Source organism: Oryctolagus cuniculus, chromosome 12, assembly GCF_964237555.1.
Source record: "Oryctolagus cuniculus chromosome 12, mOryCun1.1, whole genome shotgun sequence".
Classification (NCBI taxonomy): domain Eukaryota; kingdom Metazoa; phylum Chordata; class Mammalia; order Lagomorpha; family Leporidae; genus Oryctolagus; species Oryctolagus cuniculus.
Window position 1 is genome coordinate 11,442,580 of NC_091443.1, and position 21,823 is coordinate 11,464,402.

The 21,823-nt window shown below is 53.2% G+C and overlaps 1 protein-coding gene across 1 annotated transcript in view; it reads left to right on the forward strand.

The window, feature by feature from the left end:
• ENTREP2 (endosomal transmembrane epsin interactor 2) overlaps positions 1–21,823 on the forward strand; it is a 384,377-nt gene that overhangs the window by 165,823 nt on the left and 196,731 nt on the right. The window contains exon 2 of the mRNA XM_070053528.1: positions 15,649–15,705. Within this exon, the coding sequence (XP_069909629.1) occupies positions 15,649–15,705 (57 nt within the window). The remainder of the gene's footprint in view (positions 1–15,648; positions 15,706–21,823) is intronic.

Here is a 21,823-nt window from a genome sequence, read left to right on the forward strand (position 1 = left end):
ACACACCTTGTGGGTCAGTTGCCTGTGGCCTCAGATCCGCATCCTGGTGCCTGGATGCACGTTTCCTGCGCCCTACGATCAGGACTGTTAGGATTCCAGGGCCCCTCCACGTCTGTCCTGAAGCCCACGGCCCTGGCAGTACAAGCACCGGGGTTTGTTCAGCCTGTCGCGCTGACCTCCTGTGATGGGGAGCCCTGGTGGGAATCAGTGCGCACTGACCCCGCCGTGCCTCCTTGTCTTAAGAGGCAGAGTTAGACAGTGAGAGAGAGAGAGAGAGAGAAAGGTCTTCCTTTCCGTTGGTTCACCCCCTAAATGGCCACTAGGCTGCCGCGGCACACCGAACCGAAACCAGGATCCAGGTGTTTCCTCCTGGTCTCCCATGCGGGTGCAGGGCCCAAGCACTTGAGCCATCCTCCACTACCTTCCCAGGCCACAGCAGAGAGCTGGACTGGAAGAGGAGCAACTGGGACAGAACCGGCACCCCAACTGGGACTAGAACCTGGGGTGCCAGCGCCGCAGGCCGAGGATTAGCCTAGTGAGCCGTGGCGCTGGCCTTGTTTTGGAGTCTTGATGCTGTGTTTTTGCCTCTTACAAAGCACAGAAAACAGAAAAGTCCAGGGAGGACGTCCAAATCCCACTGTCTGGAGAACACAGGGGCTGGGCTTTTTGTATGTGTGTTGGTGTCTGTAGTTACTTAGGCGACAGAAGGGAAGTCATTCACCTTCCAGACCGTTTTGTAGCTTCTTTTATGCGGAGTGCACATTTCTACGTGATGGTAAGTGTTCCGTAACCTGATTTAATGGCAGCGGTCGGGAAGAACCCAGTAAATACACGCAGCTCCCTCCTGCTGAGCACCGGAGTCGTTTCCGAGTTTTCAAAATGATAAAAAGCCCCTTGGTTAATGCTGGAAATTCTTAGAAGTGGAATTGGAGTTTCGAATGGTATGCCTGGTTTAAAATAGGCAAAATATACTACATACACAAATTAAAGTTTAGTTTTATAGAAAACTGCATGTCCCTCTCCTCCCTAAGTCATTTTCTCATGGTTAAGTGTCCTGTGCCTCCTTCTGGAGAGAAATCTGCATATGGAGCCAACATCTCTCCATGTTGTTTGTTTGTTTGTTTACACCAATGGGAATCCTTTTATGCCAGCTAGGCTACGTCTTGCTCGTCAGTTACTTCTCTCCGCGATCACTCCATATTGTCATAAACACTTCTCCCTCAAAGTTCAGAATGTGTGTATTCACGATGAACGGAACCATCAGGCTTTACTTAACTAGCCGCTGTTTGCCACCCACTGGTTCAGGTTTCTGCAGCAGACACTCTCGCTACACTAATGCTAGTGTCGCCAGGAGCTACAGCCTCACGGTGAGAATCACTTGCGCTCGCCTTAATTTTGAGGGATATTAAGAAATTGCTCCCCAACAGAGAATCCATCAAATTATATCAACACAGTGATGTCTAGAAAGGACTCTCCCCTCCCCAGGCCCTTTGCCACTACTGGCTTTCATAAAAACTTCCCCAAATATTGAGTCTGATAGATGGGACTATTTATCATATTGTTTTGACTTGATTTTACAATATTAGGGTATATTTAAACCTCCTGTTGTATGTTTAGATTCCATTAAAATGGACATCCTTTTCATAGTATATAGATGTTTTGTTCTTACCAATTTATATGAACTCTTTGTAAATTAAGAAAATCAGCCTTTCTTCTATTCTATGTATTATAAATACTTTTTCCACTTGAAAGTCGTCTTTGACTTTGTTCATTTTTTAAAACCACAAATAGGTTTGTTGGCTCTTGCCACAATAGTGTTAGATAAAAGCTGCTGCTGTACCCACTGGTGGATGGTGGCATGCAGGTCTGGTGGCTCCACTTGGCTCCACTGCAGGGTCTGTGCCCTGTGCCCTTTCTAGGGCTGAGGCTGTGGAGCGGTGGCCCCTGGGATGAGAAGGCGAGGGCACATGGGGGCATCTGACAGCCTTGGGCACGTGTTGGCGTGTACCACTTCCTCCAGCACCACCCAGTAAGTCCCGGGCCCGGTGAATGTCAGGGTAAGAATGGGTCTTCCACCCCTCCCGCAGGGGCGGCTTAGGCATCATAGGCCAAAGGCACAGACCTGTGCTTCTTTTTTTTTTTTTTTTTTTTTTTTTTTTTTTTTTGGACAGGCAGAGTTAGACAGTGAGAGAGAGAGAGAGAGAGAGAGAAAGGTCTTCCTTCCCTTGGTTCACCCCCCAAATGGCCGCTACGGTGGACGTGCTGCGCTGATCCGAAGCCAGGAGCCAGGTGCTTCCTCCTGGTCTCCCATGCGGGTGCAGGGCCCAAGCACTTGGTCCATCCTCCACTGCCTTCCCGGGCCACAGCAGAGAGCTGGACTGGAGGAGGAGCATCTGGGACAGAATCCGGAGCCCCAACCGGGACTAGAACCCGGGGTGCCGGCGCCACAGGCGGAGGATTAGCCTAGTGAGCCAGGGCGCCGGCCAGACCTGTGTTTCTGATTTAGACAAGGGCAACTGACAACCCAGACTCAGTCTGCCACACAGCAGTGATTTGAAAATATATGCACTTGAAAATCTGAGACCCATTAATCGTTTATAGTATGACTCCTGATTCTGTCATGCCTCAGTGGCTGGCCGGCTTTCCAAGTTTGTTTGAAGAATGCATCCCCTATTCATCTAGAACATTCACATTTTATGTTTTTGCTGTTTGATTCCTCTGGAATTTATTTTATTGCCAGGACTGGGATAGTGTTTAGGTTTCATTTGTTTCCAAGTGGCTACCAGTTCACTTTTTAGTGCATCAAATTTTCTTTTTCCCTTTTGAGTATTTTAACTAGAATCGAATAGACCGTATGCATGTTTTAGTCCTTTTATTTTAGAAAAAAAATGCCCCCAGGTACTAAGGAGGTCTCTTAAGTGCCTTAGGAGGGGTTTCAGGTTTCCTTGGTCTTACTGTTGCTCAATCTCACCTGGTCTGCTTGTTCTGCGATACCCTGGCTCTTCGCCACCGCTTCCACAGGGAACCTTCAGTTTTGGTGCCTTTTCTAGCCGATCTCTGCTTGCATAGGGCTGGGAAAACTGTCGTTTTGTAGTTCAGGAACTTGTGCCTTCAGTGTCCGGCCTGCTGTGTGCACTGGACACAAGGGGCTTGACCTCTTGGCGCTTTCCTTTCTGATCTGTGCCGGGACGCGGGAGTCCGTGCACTCTCCAGGGTTGGCAGGACCCAGAGCACCTGCGTGGAGACGCTCAGCAGGCGCCTGGTGGGTCATCAGTGCTCAGCGCCTCCCTACCTGCAGCTCTGGACTGTCTCAGTGTGTCGGTTTGAATTCTTACTTTTCTCAGTGTGTCGATTTGCATTCTTCCGGTTTCTTCTTCTCAGTCAGTCGGTTCCCTTGGGTTTTCTAGTGAGGTAATCACACCATTTTCAAATGGCAATAATTGTGCAGTGCAGCACCTTTCCCAGTGCTTGTAACTTTCTTTGTGTTCAGTTTTATTAGCTTGCTGTTTGCATTTGCTGTTGCTGTCTCGCACACTGCCCCAGGCCCAGCAGCTTAACACTGCACGAATGTATTGTCTCAGCGCGTCCTTGGGGCAGGAGTCGGGAGTCTCTGAATTGGCGCCTGTGTTCAGGGTCTGGAGCTGAAGTCCAGGGGAGATTGGGTGCATCCTGGCGCAGAGTGCACTTCCAGACTCCCTGGGTTGTGGGCAGACCCATTTTGGGGGTCCTGTGGCTCGGGCTGTGGCCTGGGGAGGTCGCGCCGCTCAGAGACGCTCAGAGACCCTCAGCGGCTGCACAGCTCACCTCTGCGAGGCCACAGCAGGCACTTTTGTGCTTCGTGGAATCCTTGACATCAGGAAGGGTCCAGACACACAGGGTTTGCTTGATCAGGCGAGGCCCACGTGGGAGAATCTCGCCTGTGATGAACTCAACAAAAGACTGAGTTGGGACCCACGCACTGGCCTTGTGCTCTGCTGTCAGTCAACTTTTCATTACTGTCAAGAGGTACCAGAGGCCGCCCAGCTTTACAAGGAAAAGAGTCTGTTTCAGCTTTGGCAAGGGCCCCCTTTGGCTGCATCACACCCTGGCGGGAGCACGTGTACCTGTCCCCATCTGTCAGGGGTTCTTCCCTCCTTAGAGAGTCACCGGGAGCTAATCATGTGGGCTGGGGAGGGGGCAGCTCCATCCTAATTGAATAGTCTAATCACTCTCCAGAGACCCCACCCCCGAGCCCTGCAGTCACACAAAGCTTCCACCCCAGAGAAGACTTTGGGGTTAAGTCCTGCATGAGTTCCTGGGGGACAAGTCCTAATCAGATACAGCAGGTGCATACTGACGACGTGGCCAGTGACAGACCACATGTGTAACAGTGGACCCGTAGGTTAGAATGGAGCTGAAAAGGGGCGTAGCCATCACGGTGTCATGGTGTAGTGTACCCATGCGTTGGTGGCAGTGCAGGTGTGAACACACGATCGTACTGAGCAGTCAGGTGACAGTGAGACATGCATGGTTACACACAGCCTGGGAGCCTTGGGCGGGTCTTACATGGCTGTGTTAACTGGTTTGTATGTTACTGTACTTTGATTTACGTTTCCTGTAAAACCGAACCACATCACAGCAATGGCAGCCTCGTGCAGCCCGCGTCTACCGCGTGTCTTTTGCTTGATTCAGTCTCACGTGGATCTGTGTCCGTTGCGGCAGTAGGATCAGTCGCCTCTGCTACCTGTGTGTTTCACACAGCCTGGGTGTAGTAGGCAGATGTAGGTGTGTGTAGGTGCACTCTGTGTGGTTCACAGAGCACCATCGCATACTGCCCGGCACCCAGCACCAAGGGTGCGTCTCTCACAGCACGTCCCGTGGTTATATGATGCGTGGGTACCTACATGTGTCCTTGCACCACTGGCAAGATAGCATAACCTAATACGGAACCTGCCCTCCACCACAATTGTAGTCCCGCCCCCATGCAAGGAGAGGGAATCCTTTGGGTCATGTATCCCAGGGGGTGGGGATCTTGGGGCTCTTTCAAGATTCTGCATACCCCACTAGTATTTTCAGAATAATTTTAAATATAATTGGAGGTTATGGGCATCTTTGTCTTTTCTTATCTTTAAGGCTTTTAAAAATATTTTTATTTACTTTTATTTTATTTGAAAGGCAGAGAGAGACAGAGATCTCCCATCTGCTGGTTCACTCCCCTAATGCCTGTAACAGCTGGTGCTGGGCCAGTGTGAAGCCAGGCGCCTGGAACTCAATGAGGATCTACCATGTAGGTAGTAGGGACCTAAAACTTGAGTCATTGCCTGTGCACTAACAGGAGCTGGAACTGGAAGTGGAAGAGAAACTGGCCCTCAGACATTCCAGTATGAGATATGGGTGTACCAGGCGACATCATTGCCGTGCCAAATAGCCACCGCTGTCTTGTCTTATTAAACTAAGAGTGATTTTTGCACGTAGGATTGGAGGTTGAGTTTTAGCAAATGTTTTTTGTGTATCTACTGAATGGTGCTTTTTTTTTCATTTTTGTTGTATTAATATGATGAATTTCGTTAATATGCTTCTTTGGACGGAACCAGCTTCCTTCCTGACACACATCACACATGTTGGCCTTCTTCCCCTCGGATGCACTGTTCAATTCTGTTTGCTGTCATCAGATTTAAAATCACGCACCTCCGTCTGAAAGCCATCCGTCTGTGCTCCTGGTGTGCTCCCGGCTTGCGACTGTGCTGGCCTTTGTGCAGAGAATCTGGGACATTTCCTTGCTCTCCCTGTGCACTCTGGAAAACACTCAGCAGTGCTGGGAATCCCTGACTTTCAAGTTTTAGAAGAATTTGCCTCCAGCTCTTTGGCCATGTTCCTAGTTTCTTGGTGTTTATGGAAACATTCAGTTTGGGGCGCTCCATTGCAGTCATTTGTATCTGCCTGGAGAGTCGTCTGTGGCGTCCCGGGCCCGGGACCTGCCTGAGGAGAGACTGTCCTCATTCCAGTGCCTCAGCTCTGGCCAGCTGACAGAGCTGTTCTCGGAGCCGGGTCGTCTGCACAGCCATGGCGGAGGGAGTCTCCCTCTGTGGCCGTCGCCAGCCAGGGAGGCGGAGCAGCACCTGGCCTTTTAATTTGCATGTTATCCATTACTTTTATTTTTTTTCTTTGAGGGATAGAGAAAGAGAGAGACATGTGACAGAGAAGGTGGGTATGCGTCTACCTGTTCGCTCCCTAAATGCCCACAGCACCTGGGCCTGGCCGGGACAAGGCTGAAGCCAGGGGGCGAGAGCTCAGTCCAGGTCTCCCACTTGGGTGGCAGGGACCCGAGTACGTGAGCCCTTATCTTTCCCTTTCGGGACCTGTCTGCAGAACCAGGAGCCACACAGGGGATCAAAGCCAGGCCCTCTGCGCCTTAACCAGCGTCTTCACCGGCGGGATAACCACCTGCCTTTAGTGGTTTTCTGGGGGAAAGGGAGAGGTTGTGTGAATTATAGCCAGTGACACGTGGTTATCTTTGTACATCCAGTGTTTAATCCTTCTGTCATGTGTTTCGGTTTGTGAGACTGTTTATTTGGTTATTTCCAAGTGGGGGTTAGCAGTTGTCTCAAAACCATGTATTAACTAGGCGCCTCACCCCTGTTGATGTAATGCATTACTTGTTATATAATTGAGTTTATCTGTGTGTCAAACTGTAAAGGTGATAAGAGCTAACTCTGTAAAAGTTAGGAGAAAAGCCTAAGGGAGAAGCTTCACGATATTGAACTTGGCAATGGTGGCTTGGATATGATGCCCAAGGTACAGGCAATAGAAGAAAAAGAGGCCAATTGAACTTCATCAGTGTTGAAAACTTAGGCATCCAAGGGCACTCTTCGTGGAGTAAAAAGGCAATGCACAGAATGAGAAAAAAATATTTGAAAGCTGAATATCTCACAAGGAGTTCTATTCTGAATATGTCAAGAACTCCTAAAACTCAGTGACAAAAAGCAAGCATCCCAATTAAGAATGGGCAAAGGAATTTCATGTCATGAATGAACCCTGAGGACATGGTGTTAAGTGAAATGAGGCAGGCACAGAAGATCAAATAGCCAATGATATCCCTTTCTTGTAGGATCTCAGAAATATGCCAGACTGCCGTAACCGGGAGTAGAAGAGTGGCTGTCGGGGACTGGGGGCAGTGGAGTGAAAGCAGAGATGTTCACAGGAAGGGTGCAAGCTTCCAGCTAGAGGATAGATGCACGGTTTGGGGACTGGCGTGAATCATGTTGGGGTTCTTGCACTTGGTTGAGCGTAATCTCAAGTATTCTCACCAAACAGACTAAAAACACACAGGTGAGAGCCGGCACCGCGGCTCACTAGGCTAATCCTCTGCCTTGTGGCGCCAGCACACTGGGTTCTAGTCCCGCTCGGGGTGCCGGATTCTGTCCCAGTTGCCCCTCTTCCAGGCCAGCTCTCTGCTGTGGCCAGGGAGTGCAGTGGAGGATGGCCCAAGTGCTTGGGCCCTGCACCCCATGGGAGACCAGGAGAAGCACCTGGCTCCTGCCATCGGATCAGCGCGGTGCGCCGCCGCAGAGTGCCGGCCGCGGCGGCCATTGGAGGGTGAACCAACGGCAAAGGAAGACCTTTCTCTCTGTCTCTCTCTCTTACTGTCCACTCTGCCTGTCAAAAAACAAACAAACAAACAAAAACAGAAACAAACAAAAAAAACCACACAGGTGAGGTGATGGATTTATCAGTTAACTTGATAGTGGTAATCATTACATACTGTATACCTGAATCAAAACATCATGTTGTACAGTTTAAATACATGTGACTTTATTGGTTAGTGCTACCTCAGTAAAGCTGGGGGGAGTATGAAATTAAGAAGATAGATAAAGGACTTGAGTAGATAGTTCTTCAAAAAAAAAAAAAAAAAAAAAACAACCAACCAACCAGAGACGCACATGGCCAGTCAGCATAGGAAAAGTCATCATTAGGGAAATGCTAGTCAAAACCACATTGAGTTGTGCCACCTCTCAAACATTAGGGTGGTTATGCTGCATTCAAGAAAACCAACAAGAAACAAATGTTGGCAAGGATGTAGAGAAGCTGAAACTTCTGTGTATTTTTGTAGGCAAAGCCACTGTGGAAGACAGAATGAGATTTCCTCAGAAAATCTACACTAGAATGGCTGTTGACCTGGCAGGTGCACTTTGGGGACAGACCCCCAAGGGCTGAGAGAAGGAGCTTCAAGAGGTGTTTGTATGCCAGTGTTCCTAGCAGCAGTATTCACAATGGCCAAAAACTGGAAGCGGGCGTGTACTCACCGGCAGGGGTGGATAAGCACAAGGTGTTGTGTGCACGCAATGAGTATTCCCCAGGCTTGAAACGGAAGGGGATTATGACACACGCTTATGGCTTGGATGACCCTTGAAGACGTTATCTGAAGTGACAGAGGACTAAGTCGTGTATGATTCCACTCACATCAAGTACATAGAGTAGTCAAGTTCATGGATGCAGTGAGTATAACGATGGTTGCCGGGGCCGCAGGAAACGGGCAGTGGGAGTTAGTGTTGATAGGTCCAGAGAGTCTACGGCCATACCACCCTGAACGCGCCCGATCTCGTCTGATAGGTCCAGAGAAAGCACTTGCGGCGTGGATGGGAGGGATGCTTTCACCATGATGTGCAGGGATTTGATGTGCTTAAGGTGATCAATTCTATGTGGGAATATTTGACCACATTTAGAAAACAGTAAGATTTTACAATCCCTGGTGTGAAGGTGCTTCAGAAAGTGTGTACACAAATGTAGTTAAAAGATAAATTTATTTGCATGTAAAAATATGAAATCCACGAATAGCTTTTTCAGAATATGGATTTTTTGAGGACTCCTTCTAGGTACTTGCATCTCTTTCTGGACTTTATGTTCTGGTTTTTGGCTCACCTATCTTTTTTTTTAAAGATTTATTTTTATTTATTTCAAAGACAGAGTTACCGAGAGAGGCAGAGCCAGAGCCAGAGAGAGCGGGGGGAGGGGGGGGAGACCGAGGCTCCCAGGGGGCCTTAGCCTGTGATTCCCACGCTGCACGTGAGCTGACGCCTCTCGGGATCATGGTCTCTCCACATTTTGGTGCTTCTTTGTTACTGGCAGAATTGCACTTCCACAGAGGAAATCCCTCCAACTTTGGTCCACAGAACATCGCTGATGAAGCTCAAGAGATATATTTACAGCCAAGCACTTGCAAGCATGCAGGCAGCAAAGGAAGCAAGCCCAACAGGTGAGAAGCAGTGGGTGCAACTTAGATACCCTCCTTGGACACACTCTTGGAATCCAGAATGTGTATTTATGCATAATTAAAGGCATGTTCAACTAACTCCTAAAGATGAGCACGTAGCAGGAAGGTATCTGAAATAGCCATGTGTGGGGAAAAATAAGAGTAGAACTTATATTGAAATTCTCTAAACCAATGCAACTGCGCGGTGCAGAGATAACCAGAGATCCAGACTGCATACCTAAAGCAAGTGTCCAGAATGAAGTATTGGATGCTGTGGCCATGGGCTGTGTCTTCCACATAAGAGATTTGGAGGGTGGGATGCGATGGATCCATTAATGGCTGTTTCAGCCCCTGATGGAGAGAATGGAGGAGAAGCAGTGACTGAAGAGATAACTGGGATAACTCCGGATTTTCAGAACTAAAGGGACGTATAAACCTACAGATTCAGAAGCATGGTGCCTGCCAAAGAGGATAAACAAGAGGAAACCCACAGGAAGTTCAGAGCACCGAAGACTAGGAGATAGTCCTAACAAGTCCTCTAGAGCGAGGCCAGCATCACCCTGCAAGACGTCACTGCTACACGGACAGCCGACTCCTCCACCAACAGCGGAGACAAGACAGTGGGATGCCATCTGCCAGCTGCCGAGAGACAAGGCTGGCAACCTAGAACTGTGTTTGCAGCCAGCCTGCCTTTTACGTATGAGGATAGAAAGATATTTACATGTAAACAAACACGGGGAGTTTACCAGCAATAGGCAAGCACCAAGGGGCCTGTACACCGGGGGTTCAGGACTTCGGGGGTTCAGGACTTCGGGGGTTCAGGACTTCGGGGGTTCAGGACTTCGGGGATGCAGGACTTCGGGGGTTCAGGACTTTGGGGGTTCAGGACTTCGGGGGTTCAGGACTTCGGGGATGCAGGACTTCGGGGGTTCAGGACTTTGGGGGTTCAGGACTTCGGGGGTTCAGGACTTTGGGGATGCAGGACTTCGGGGGTTCAGGACTTCGGGGGTTCAGGACTTCGGGGATGCAGGACTTCGGGGGTTCAGGACTTTGGGGGTTCAGGACTTCGGGGGTTCAGGACTTCGGGGATGCAGGACTTCGGGGATGCAGGACTTCGGGGGTTCAGGACTTCGGGGGTTCAGGACTTCGGGGGTGCTCGCTGAGGGAAGCTCCGGGACCCCTTCTCAGAATCTGGCTTTTGAAAGAATGAAGTAAAAATGCACCGGCTTGCAAAGGAAGCTACTTGTTTTGAGATATTTTAAAATAAAAAAATTTTTAATGTGTTTTAATGCGTGTGCTGCTCTGTCAACTCCTGGAATAACAAACTTCAGCGATGGCCTCTGGGAGCCCTCACTTCCGAGTGAACAGCCCTGTGGGAAAGTGGCCTCTCACCTGGGAAGGCCAGGACAAAGGACTTTTTTTTTTTTTTTTTTTTTTTTTGACAGGCATCGTTAGACAGTGAGAGAGAGAAACAGAGAGAAAGGTCTTCCTTCTGTTGGTTCACCCCCCACAGGTGGTACGCTGCACCGATCCAAAGCCAGGAGCCAGGTGCTTCTCCTGGTCTCCCATGGGGTGCAGGGCCCAAGCACTTGGGCCATCCTCCACTGCCTTCCTGGGCCACAGCGGAGAGCTGGACTGGAAGAGGAGCAACTGGGACAGAATCCGGCGCCCCGACTGGGACTAGAACCTGGGGTATCGGCGCTGCAGGCAGAGGATTAGCCAAGTGAGCCACTGTGCCAGCCAAAAGACTTTGATAGGAAGAGCATTCACGGTGATTTGCATAACAGGCACACAATCCATCAGCACTCACTGGTGTATTTCACCTTTGACCTTTCTTTTGACCTGTGAGATATGGAGACTGGTTTAAATGATTGGGATTTTTTTTTTTTTTATGAGGCTGTGTTTGAGGACAGAAGGAGTGTACAGCCTTCTTTGTCACAGGAGAAGTTGGTTGAGCTTAAGAAAGGTGACTTTGCTTGGGCACGTTATGAGTGTGATGTATTGATGCAGCTCGGAAGAGCTGGGTAAAGTTAGGACCACAGACAGGAAGTGACAGGCTGGGAGACGGAATGTGTGTTGGGAGGTGCTCCAGGAGGAGGGGGCCATGGAAGCAGTGGGTGTGGCCATGAGTGTGTTCCCAGAAGTGGAGACGGAAGGCTGAAGGCTGGCGCACCGGGGCAAGCCTTCTCATGTTGCCACAGCCAGACCCAGAGAAAGAAAGGCAGGTGAAGTGGGTTAAGCTGCCACCTGCAGCACCAGCATCCCATATGGGTGCTGGTTCGAGTCCCAGCTGCTCCACTTCTTTTCCAGCTTCCTGCCAATGTGCCTAGGAAAGCAGCAGGGGATGGCCCAGGTTCTTGGGCCCCTGCACCCACACGGGAGACCCAGAAGAAACTCCTGGATCCCAGCTTTGGATCACCCCAGCTCTGACCATTGTGGCCATTTGGGGAGTGAACCAGCAGATGGAAGGCCTTTGTCTCTCTCTGTCTGCCTCTTCAAATAAGTGAGGATATAAATGCATCTTAAAAAAAGAAAAGGAAAGAAGGCACACAGAAAGGAAATTGGAAGTGGGTAAAGCAGGGACCAGCCCATTTATGGGGCTGGAGGAAAAATGTGGCCCAGCCCAGACCTGCAGTCCAAAATGCTTTGCAAGATGAGGGTCAGGAGACTTCTTCCAGGCAGCTAGAATATTATTTGCTCCAGCTGTGCAAAGACTATTTGTTCCCCAGACAGCTGTGAGCGCCGGCTCCTTGGTGGTAAGTTGGTGTCGTGGTAGCTCTCGGGTGCATCTGCCATCTGCCTCATTTACGTGGCTCCCAAGTCTGCATTGCAGAGGGCCTTGCTGCACGGCCTAAAGCGCTGCGTTGCTGTGCACCCGAGAACTGCACTTGACAGCTGGAAAGAAAGTCTTGATGCCGGGCAGGAAACAACTTCCCAGTGGTTAGAGGACGGGATTTCGGGTGCTAATTTATCACGGTGCCTCTCCCGTCCAGCAGGCCAGTCTCGGGCTCTCAGAAGCCCTCCCCTCCTGGTGGCCCATGTCTCCCTTTCGTCACCCGCTGCAGCAGGGAGTTCTGTCCCACTTCTAGTTTCACCCCTGCCTCTCTCAGGCTGCTTGGGGATGTGGCGACAAGGGCCGGCTGACACCTGTTGACAACTCAGGTGCTTGGACAGTGAAGCTCATCTCCGAACCGCCGCGTGCCTGTCCCATTGCTTCTCGGTGCCTCACACCCCCTGTAAACTGGGCTTTGAACAATGATCCTGGTTTGAAAGCCACCTCCAAGCTTTCTGGCCTTGTCCTCCCCCTGAGGGGCTGACTCCAATGTCTCTTGTTGGAGCACCAGGGACGTCAGCTCTTTCCTGGGTTGGATGGGGAGACAGTAGGTATTTGGGAATGATAAGCCCACACTGGGTGTAGCAGTGCAGAGGGGGAAGACAGGGACAGGGACATGGAGACAGGGGGAAGACAGGGACAGGGACGTGGAGACAGGGGTAAGACAGGGACAGGGACATGGAGACAGGGGTAGGACAGGGACAGGGACATGGAGACAGGGGTAGGACAGGGACAAGGACATGGAGACAGGGGTAAGACAGGGACAGGGACGTGCAGACAGGGGTAAGATAGGGACAAGGACGTGGAGACAGGTAAGACAGGGACAGGGACATGGAGACAGGGGTAGGACAGGGACAGGGACATGGAGACAGGGGTAAGACAGGGACAGGGACATGGAGACAGGGGTAAGACAGGGACAGGGACATGGAGACAGGGGTAGGACAGGGACAAGGACGTGGAGACAGGGGTAGGACAGGGACAGGGACGTGCAGACAGGTCAAGAGGGTGAACCAGGAGGTGGTGTGGCGGTGCGGGGGTTAAGCTGCTGTCTGTGATGCCAGCATCCCACATGGGCGCCGGTTCCTGTCCTGGCTGCTCCACTTCCCAACCAGCTCCCTGCTAATGGCTTGGGAAAGAAGCTGAAGATGGGCCAAGTGCTTGGGCCCCTGCACCCACGTGGGAGACCCAGATGAAGCTCTTGACTCCTGGTTCCTGGCTTCAGTCTGGCCCAGCCCTGACCGTTTTGGCTGTTTGGGGAGTAAACCAGTCCATGAAAGCTCTTTCTTTCTGTAGCTCTGCTCCCACCTCCCTGCCCCCGTAACTCTGCCTTTCAAATAAATAAATAAATCTTTTTTAAAAATAAAAAAAGGAAGAAGGAGAACTGGTCCAGCCTGCTGAGTTCTGAAAGCAGTAGCATTCTTGATGGAAGTTAACTAGCACTGGAGGCGGTGAACGGAAGTCAGATGTTGTAACGTGAGCGTGAGATGATGCTGAGAGTTCCGGCAAGATCTGCCTGTGGGAAACAACCGCGGAATCTGGCTGTAACCCAGCGTGGTGGGGGGCGTGGTGTCTGCCCAGGGAGGAAGTGTGCGGCCTCCCGCAGGCTGTCCTGACGAGAGGGTAGAGGAGGCAGGCAGCAGAGAGGTTTCAGGGGCGTGTAGGAAAATGAATGAGACTGTGCTGCAGAGACAGGCCCCGGGCATGGGTCTGGAATACAACGACAGGGAGGCCCAGGTTCTAGTCCCGGTTGGGGCACCAGTTCTGTCCAGGTTGCTCCTCTTCCAGTCTAGCTCTCTGCTCTGGTCCGGGAGTGCAGTGGAGGATGGCCCAAGTGCTTGGGCCCTGCACCTGCATGGGAGACCAGGAGGAAGCACCTGGCTCCTGGCTTCAGATCGGCACAGTGCACCGGCCATAGTGGCCATTTGGGGGGTGAACCAACCGAAGGAAGACCTTTCTCTCTCTCTCTCTCTCTCTCTCTCTCACTGTCTAACTCTGCCTGTCCAAAAAAATAAAATAAAAAAATAAGGGAGGAGACCTGGGAGGTGGGAAATGTTGCAAATTGTGTTTGTCACCCGGAGTGTTGGTGTGCATGGGGCGGAGCCTGTTGGGTCTGCCTGTTGCTGTCTGCTACACAGGTGTTGAGGATGAGCGGGAACAGGTGACCAAGGGGGCCTCGCGTCTGTAGGCAGCTTGCTCTCCACTGGGGTCTGATCAGTCCCCTTGGAATCCCAGGGAAAACGCAGCCATGCCCCTGCAGCCGGGTCTCGAACTGCCTGACTCTTGCAACAGCGTCAGGTCTGGGTGATTGGTCTTCACAGGAGACCTCCTACCCAGACATCTTGCTGAGGGTGGGGCCATGTTGCCTTGTTGAAAAGAAAAGCGGGCCACAGTCTCCTGCTCCTCCTTGGCCCTGGTTTGGCTATGGCTGGTGCGGAAGAGGGAACGGTGTCAGGATCTCAGCTTCTTGGGCGACTAGGAGGGAAGGGGTGCTCTCTGCAAGGCAGAGATGACGAGAGGGACTCAGGGTCTGGGCGGGGAGGCTGCAGATGCCTTTTTGGACGTGTTGAGATGGAGGGCGGCCAGCACCAGAAGCGGAGCCAGGTGCACAGCGTCACTGTGTGGGCTGGAGTGCACCGGGGGGAGGCTGTGTTCCAGGAGCCGCAAGGTAGCAGCCGCAGAGCCCTCGGGAGAGGGGACAAGGAACTCAGCGGACACGGGTCTCGCAGATGCAGAAAGAGGAGGGGGTAGAGGACGCCTGGTGGAGAAGAGCAGCCCTGGGGCGGCGGGAGGGACGTCAGGTGTAAGAGAGCTGCGGGAGCCGGGAGGAGGGGGGCTCAGCCCTGCCCCAGCAAGGCGGGAGGTGCACTTTGCTGCCTTCAGAGACCTTTCACGTGACCTTGGGGAGAAGAATTTCTGTAGAGCTGTGCGACCATAGCCAGATGGCATGGCAGGGGGTGGTGTCGGAAGTGGCTTCGTCTCCACCGCCTGTTGGTTCTTTCTGGATCCGAGGAAACTGGGAATGTGTGGATGGGAGCCAGTTTCTGCTGTGGGGAGCATGGGCCTGGGAGGACGCCTGGGCTGGACCAAGGGCTGAGTGAGGGTCAGAGCCACAGCGAGTTCATGCGCCAGGGAGAGAGGGGCCAACGGACAGCAGGACCTGAGGCAAAGACAGGGGCAGGGTTTGGCCTCGGAAGGGAGTAGTGCACTCCAGCCGAGGGTATGGAAACTTCCAGAGCCTCACCGGACAACACTGCTGATAATGACGAGGAGGGCATCGCAGGGATGAGGGAAGACAAGCGAGTGCCACGGCGGGAGGCAGGTGTGACAAGGGCAGCGGCAGCCACTCTGGGCCCACTCAGCAACGGCAGGTGTGCCGGGCTCCGTCTTTCCTCCAGTCTCGGCCGCCCACGGCAGGGCCTGAAGCTCCCACTCTGTAGTGCTGTGGTGGCTGCGAGGCCGCCTGTCAGAGGGCTGCAGGCTCCCCGTGGGCCCGCGGGGGCACGTGGGCCGGGGTTCACAGGCCCTCCCTCAGGGTGATGTCGGTTGGGTTGTCTGTGTCTCACCCCTGCACCCTCTGTGCTTGCAGGTGCTGCTCTCGGGGCTCATCGGCGTCGTCTCCTGGAAGAGGCCTCTCTCCCTCGTGGTAAGTCGCGCCTGGGCTCCGGGCGGCCTTGGCTGGCGCTGCACCTGCAGAGGTGTGAGGGTGTGAGAGGCAGCGGCAGGAGAATGTGTGTTTCTTGGCAGCACGTGGTGTGCGGGCTTTTATGCAAATGGGTCCGTTGCTGGCCGCTGGCTCTTCAAAGCCCCTGTGTATCTTTTCTCCTTTTCTTTTGGATTTCAATTTATTTATTAGGGAGAGAGCAAGTGTTAGTGCGCGTCCATCTGCAGGTTCACTCCCTGGATGCCTGCAATGGCTGGGGCTGGGCTGGGGCTGAGCCCAGGAGCCGAGGAACCCAATCTGCCTGTCCCACGTGGGTGGCAGAACCAACTGCTTGAGCCACCATCCGCCGTCTCCCGGGGCGCAGGAAGTAGACTTGGCTGTGGAGCTTGTGTGTGAACCCAGGCACTCCAGCGTGGTGTCCCGGCTTCCCAGGGGGGACGTTAACCACCACACCAAGTGCTCACCCCTCACTGTGCACCTGCCGTGTTGCACTTCGGAGCATTCTTGGTGGGCGTCTCCTGGGGTGCTTGTGTCACCTCCTCCCTCTGTTCTGTTGTGGTGCCCTCTCGTGAGACGCATCGCGAACACTGACGTTTCAGAAGTGGGCGTGTAAGCGTTTTCTCTAGATGCTGAAACCGTTCCTGCACACGTATATGCTCGCATGTGGTCACAGACAGGACTCGTCTTATCAGAGCTACAGAAATCTAGCTTTGGGTATGTTTTGGAGACCGTAACATTCAGGGAGGGGAAAATGAAGGTTCTCATTTGGACGGGAGACTTGCTCTGCCATGGTGCTGAAGGTGATGCCCAGTGGGAGAGGGGAGGAGGGTGACGGTCTCTCCCTCCGAAAAATCCCCCAGGCAGGTCTGTGGCTGTTGATTTGTGTGCCTGTCCTGCCGGGTGCGCCCACGGCCATGTCAGCGCCAGAGGAGGAGATTTTCTGGATTTGCCTGGTAATGGAAATGACAGTGTGACGATTTTCTTTCATATCAATCAATTATTTAAAAATCTCTTTTTCAAATGGTCAGACTTAGAGATAATGATGTGTACTAAATATTCATGGAAAAGGGGAAAAAAAAACCATGTCTGTCTGTTGGAGACATCTCGCTCTCCGTGACGGAGCCTGTGACATCTGGAAGAGTGGAGTGGGCAATCAATTCACTTGAGCTTGCTCTTCTGTATCTCAGGCCGTGGGCGAAATCTCCTTTTAAAAAAGTCCCTTCCTGTAGAAATTTCAAGCATGCACCAAGCTAGAGAGGCAGGCATTGGGAACCTGTGTGTACCCCCAGTGCCTTCCATAAGTCAACATCTGCCCCATCTGCTTTGGGCTGCATCCCCTAGAGCTGTATTTTTTCTTTAATACTTTAATCTGTGTTTTATTTTTGCTTTACTTATTGTTATCATCGAATTAGTTGTGCTTATTTATGGGATATTGTGTGATCTTACATACATGGATGTGTCTCTGGGGTACCGTGTGATCTGACATGTGTGTGTCTCTGGGGTACCGTGTGATCTTACACACATGGATGTGACTGTGGTATACCACGTGGTACAATGTGTGAGCCTCAGGTCTGGTTAGCAGCTCCATCCCCTTAAACATTATTTGAAGGCATTTTAATACTGAATAAGTGGGGCCAGCTTGTGGCATAGCGGGTAAAGCCACTGCCTACAGTGCTGGCATCCCATATGGGCACTGGTTTGAGTCCCGGCCGCTCCACTTCCGATCCAGCTCTCTGCTATGGCCTGGGAAAGCTGTGGAATATGGCCCATGTCCTTGGGTCCCTGTACTCGTGCGGAGACCGGGAAGAAGCTCCTGGCTCCTGGCCTCAGATCGGCACAGTTCCAGCTGTTGTGACCAACTGGGGAGTGAACCAGCGGATGAAGATGCCTCCCCCCCTTTCTTCTCTCTGTAACTCTGACTTTCAAATAAATAAATAAAAATCTTTTTTAAAAAAATACTGAATGAGTTGGCACGTCCCTGGGGCAGTGAGAGACTTCAGTAAATGCACACCCGTGCGCTGATCCACACTGTTGGATCAAGCAGTCGGCCTGTCCCTCTCCCGGTCAGGTCACCTCTCCGCGTTTGGAGACTGTGTCCCTTCCCTTCTGGTTCTTTGCAGATCGCAGGTTATTGCGAACTGCGCCCCCCGCTGTGCTCGGGAACACGAAACTTACTCTTCCTCTGTAACTGGAGCATGGCACCTGTTACCCAGCTGCCTCCGTGCCCCCCAGCCCTTCCCGGAATAGGAATCACTATTCGCATCAGCTTTTTTCTTTTGTCTCTGGCTGATCCCAGCGAGAGTGGCACAAAGCTGCCTCTGGGGCGCAGTGGGACTGCGGCGGCAATGGGGCTGACGTCCTTGGTTGTGCAGTGCTGTGACTTTGACCTTGTATTGCCCTCAGCGACCTCCCCACCCCCATGTTCCTCCTCCCCACCCGCACCGTGCTGCCAGATGAAGCCCTCAATCCAGCCACTAACAGAGGAAAAGCTGCCCGCCCTAGGCAAAGGGCGCAGATGGAAAGATAAGAGAGGACTGGGTCCTTCACCCGGCCACCCCCTCACCCGCCCCAGTCCCTGCCCTGGATGGAGATTCTCACAGGGCTGTGCATTATGGTGTGTGGGAGGCATGAGGCTTACAAGGGATGAGTGGTAGGGACTCCTTGTGGAAGCCAGGGCAGGAAGGCGGGGTCTCTGGGCCACATCCCAGGAGATGCTGGGGTGGAGCCTTGCAGGGGCTTGGTCCCTGGGGTCCATGCAGGGGCTGGCTGCTCCCTGGGAGGTGCTGGTGTCTACCTCTCCTGGACTGGCTGCCTCCCAAGCCACAGGTGGGGGAGAAGGACTACGTGGAGCTTGGCTGACGACTCTGCCTCACTGTTAGCGCAGCCACCGCATAGAAGTCCTGAGCTAGGCCTTGAACTCAGAGCTGGCGCCAAAGCCTTCTCTTACTGCAGCCCACCACAGTCCATGGAGACATTGTCTTAGGCTCACAGCTCTTCCCTGATCCAGGGCCCCTCGGCTGGTGGTCCTTGAAGCTGTTGTCCCTTAGTGTCTCGGCCGGTGCCACTGCCACCCTCCCCTCCTGGAGGCTGGGCGGTCACTCTCACAGGTCCTTCCCTGCTCCGGTACTCTGTCACAGGTTCTCTCAAGTGAGCCTTGGGCAGGGTGGCCCTGTCCCCTCTCTCTTCCCTGCGCCTCCTGTTCCAGCGCAGACCCTGGCCTTGGCTTGCAGGAGGCCACAGCGGCCTCCGGGCCCAGGGTTCCAGCGCATGAATCCTCGGGGGTGCACTCACAGCCTCCCCAAACCCTGGCAGCCTCCAGTGTCTGCGGCTCAATGTTCCTCCTCTCTGCCCCGCCCCTCAGTGCTGCCCCAGGGCCTGGAAAAGAGAGGGGAGCTCCTGACGCAAGGAAGGGAAGATGGGGAAAGCCGGCACCTGGCCAGCGTGGCTTGAAGGCTGGATTTGGATAACTTTTTTGTCTTGAGCCCTTGCGTTCCCCACCCCTTTGCCTATGCTGTGTTTCTGTCTGTCTGGCAGGGTGAGCTGAGATGGCGCTGCGAGAATTCTAGTGGATTCTGAGGGGTCCGCTCCAGCGCCCCGCCTTATGACCAGCGCAGTGAATTGTCCTCTCTGAAGGGGGGGGTACCCATCACCCCCAGGGAATTAGAAGCAGTGTTGGGCCACCCTGCCAGAGCCAGCAAAGGCCAGATGGACACCTGCAGGGGGTGGCAGGGCGGGCGCAGGTGCGCGGGGCCCTGCTGCTGGCGGAGCTCGGTGCTGCCAAGGGTCTGGGGGTGGCGGTAGCTTTCCTCTGCAGGCTGCAAGCGTAAGCCCGTCACGAGCTCTGCGTCTCTCCCCCTTTCCGTCGCTTGGAGCCTGGAGACAGACGGAGAGAGACGCAGGAGAGGGTGTGAACCTCCGGCAGCTCTGTCGGGAAGGGAGATGAGGGAGGTGCCACGGCTGTCGGCCCGCATGCGGGGAAGGGGGCCAGGCTGCAGGAGCGCCACGCAGGAGGAAGCCGGGGAAGGGAACTGGTTTTTTTTTTTTTTTTTTTTTCGCCAGAGTCTCTCGCGCAAGCCTTGCCAAGTGCTGAAAGCTAGTGTAGCTATGCCGCTGAAGGCAGTGTGTCTTCCCTTCTCTGCGGTAGGGTTTTTTGGGGGGAGGGGGTACATGTGAGAGGTCTCCTAGGATGGAGATCATTGTCTCCATTACCTTAAATCATAAAAGGTTCCACACTGTCCTGGATGCCAAGGAGGAGTGAGACTGCACAGCTCTGGCTAGGTGGCTTTGGAAAGCTTCGGTGAACTGTGTTGGGGCGACACGTGTGCCAGTAATGGCAGCCGTCCTGCACGTGACCACAGGGCGTGTAAAGAAAATATTTGAGATAACACTAAGTGGGACAGCAGGTTATTGTCATAACTAGTCTTGTTGAGAGACCGATAACCATGGGTTGAAAACTAAATGAAAATTCATCACGGTTTATTTAGTAGAGCTTTTTAACCCCTTGGTTCTATTTTCTCTTTGTTTGTTTATTTGTCTATGGGGAAGGGGAGGAGGACAGGGAGAGACAGCGCTCCCGTATGCCAATTCTCTCCCCAAATGCCCAGGAGGTGGGAGCTCACATGGGGGGCAGCAACCCAGTTACTTGAGCCAGGGTGCTCCCCAAAATGTGCATTGTAGGAAACTGTGATCAGGAGCGGAGCTGAGACTTGCACTGCGGCCCTTGGTACAGACGCCAGCGTCCCAGCCAGTGCCCTGAGCACTGCCCCGAGGGTCTGCACCTGCTGGGGGGGGGGGGTTGTGCTTTAGGAGGCAGACGTGTGGAAGGAGGAATGCCATCTACATCCTTAGTATATACACTAAATTCAGTCATTTAGTATTGTCTGCATTTTATGTTACAGTATGCCGGGAATCTGGGTTTTAAAGAGAAATTTTTGTGAAAGAGAGAGAGACAGACACAGACAGACACAGAGCGAGTTCCCAACTGTCAGCCCCGTCCTCAAAGGTCTGCAGTGACCGGGGCTGGGCTGAGGCCAAATCCTGGAGCCAGGAACTCAGTCGAGGTCTCCCACACGGGTGACAGGGACCCAACCTCCTGAGCCATTGCTGCTGCCCCCCAGGAAGCTCGAGTGGAGACTCGAACCCAGGCCCTCCGATCCGGGACACAGGATCTCAACCAAGGTCTCGCACCTGTCCTGGGACCCGGCTTGTTGGCTTATTCAGGAGCTGGTTCGTTGTAAATTTTATCACCCTGAACAGCGGTGTGTATGTGTCAGCGTTCAGTGAGAGGCGCAGAACCTCTTGGAGCCAACACCAGAAGCCGGCGTGATCTATTCTGTGTGATGGCTGCTTTGGCTCTGCCATGGACGTGGACGACCATGTGCTACCATTGGCCCTGTCACCCCGGGATCCCGCCCTCCGCCTCGCATGCAGCAATCCTCGTTTAGTGGTAGCACGGGAAGCCCCCTGTCATTTCTGATCTGCAGGGAAGAATCACTGCACAGCTCCCAAGGCTCTGGGGACGCCCCACCCCCACCCCCAGACCTGTTCCTCCCAGCTGCAGTTGTGTCCCCTGGGCCCTCGTGTGTGTGGAATCCCTTCTAACACTCCCATCTGCCTAAGCCTTCACACCCAGCCTGCACAGTCCACAAGGAAATCCAGCAGTTCGTCTGCACGTACTGGGGGCCCATATCAGTAAACCTGGCCTGATTCCACGGTGGGTTCCTCCGACCGTGATCCCATACCACCAACCTAAGTCCTAAGATTGCCCCCACCTCCTGCTGTGGGGCGGTTTCTAGGCCACGGCACAAGGAGTTGGGGGAGACAGACTGAGCCCGGCCTTCCTGTGGAGACCAGGAAACTGGACTGGGTTCTAGCAGCCAGGGGTGGCTAAGAGTGTGCGGGACGTAGCAGCAGAGTGTCGGTGCTGACCGATGCGGGAGGCCTGGGGAGCTGCAGAGGATCCCTGGGAATGCTCACGAGACGCTGAGCGGCTGGTGCGTAGGAAGACGCGGAGGCCAGAGAAGACTCCGCTGAGAATATTCGAGGGGACAGTTCCAGACACAAAAGCGGTGCTCCTGCAACCCGGGTTGGAACACCGCGT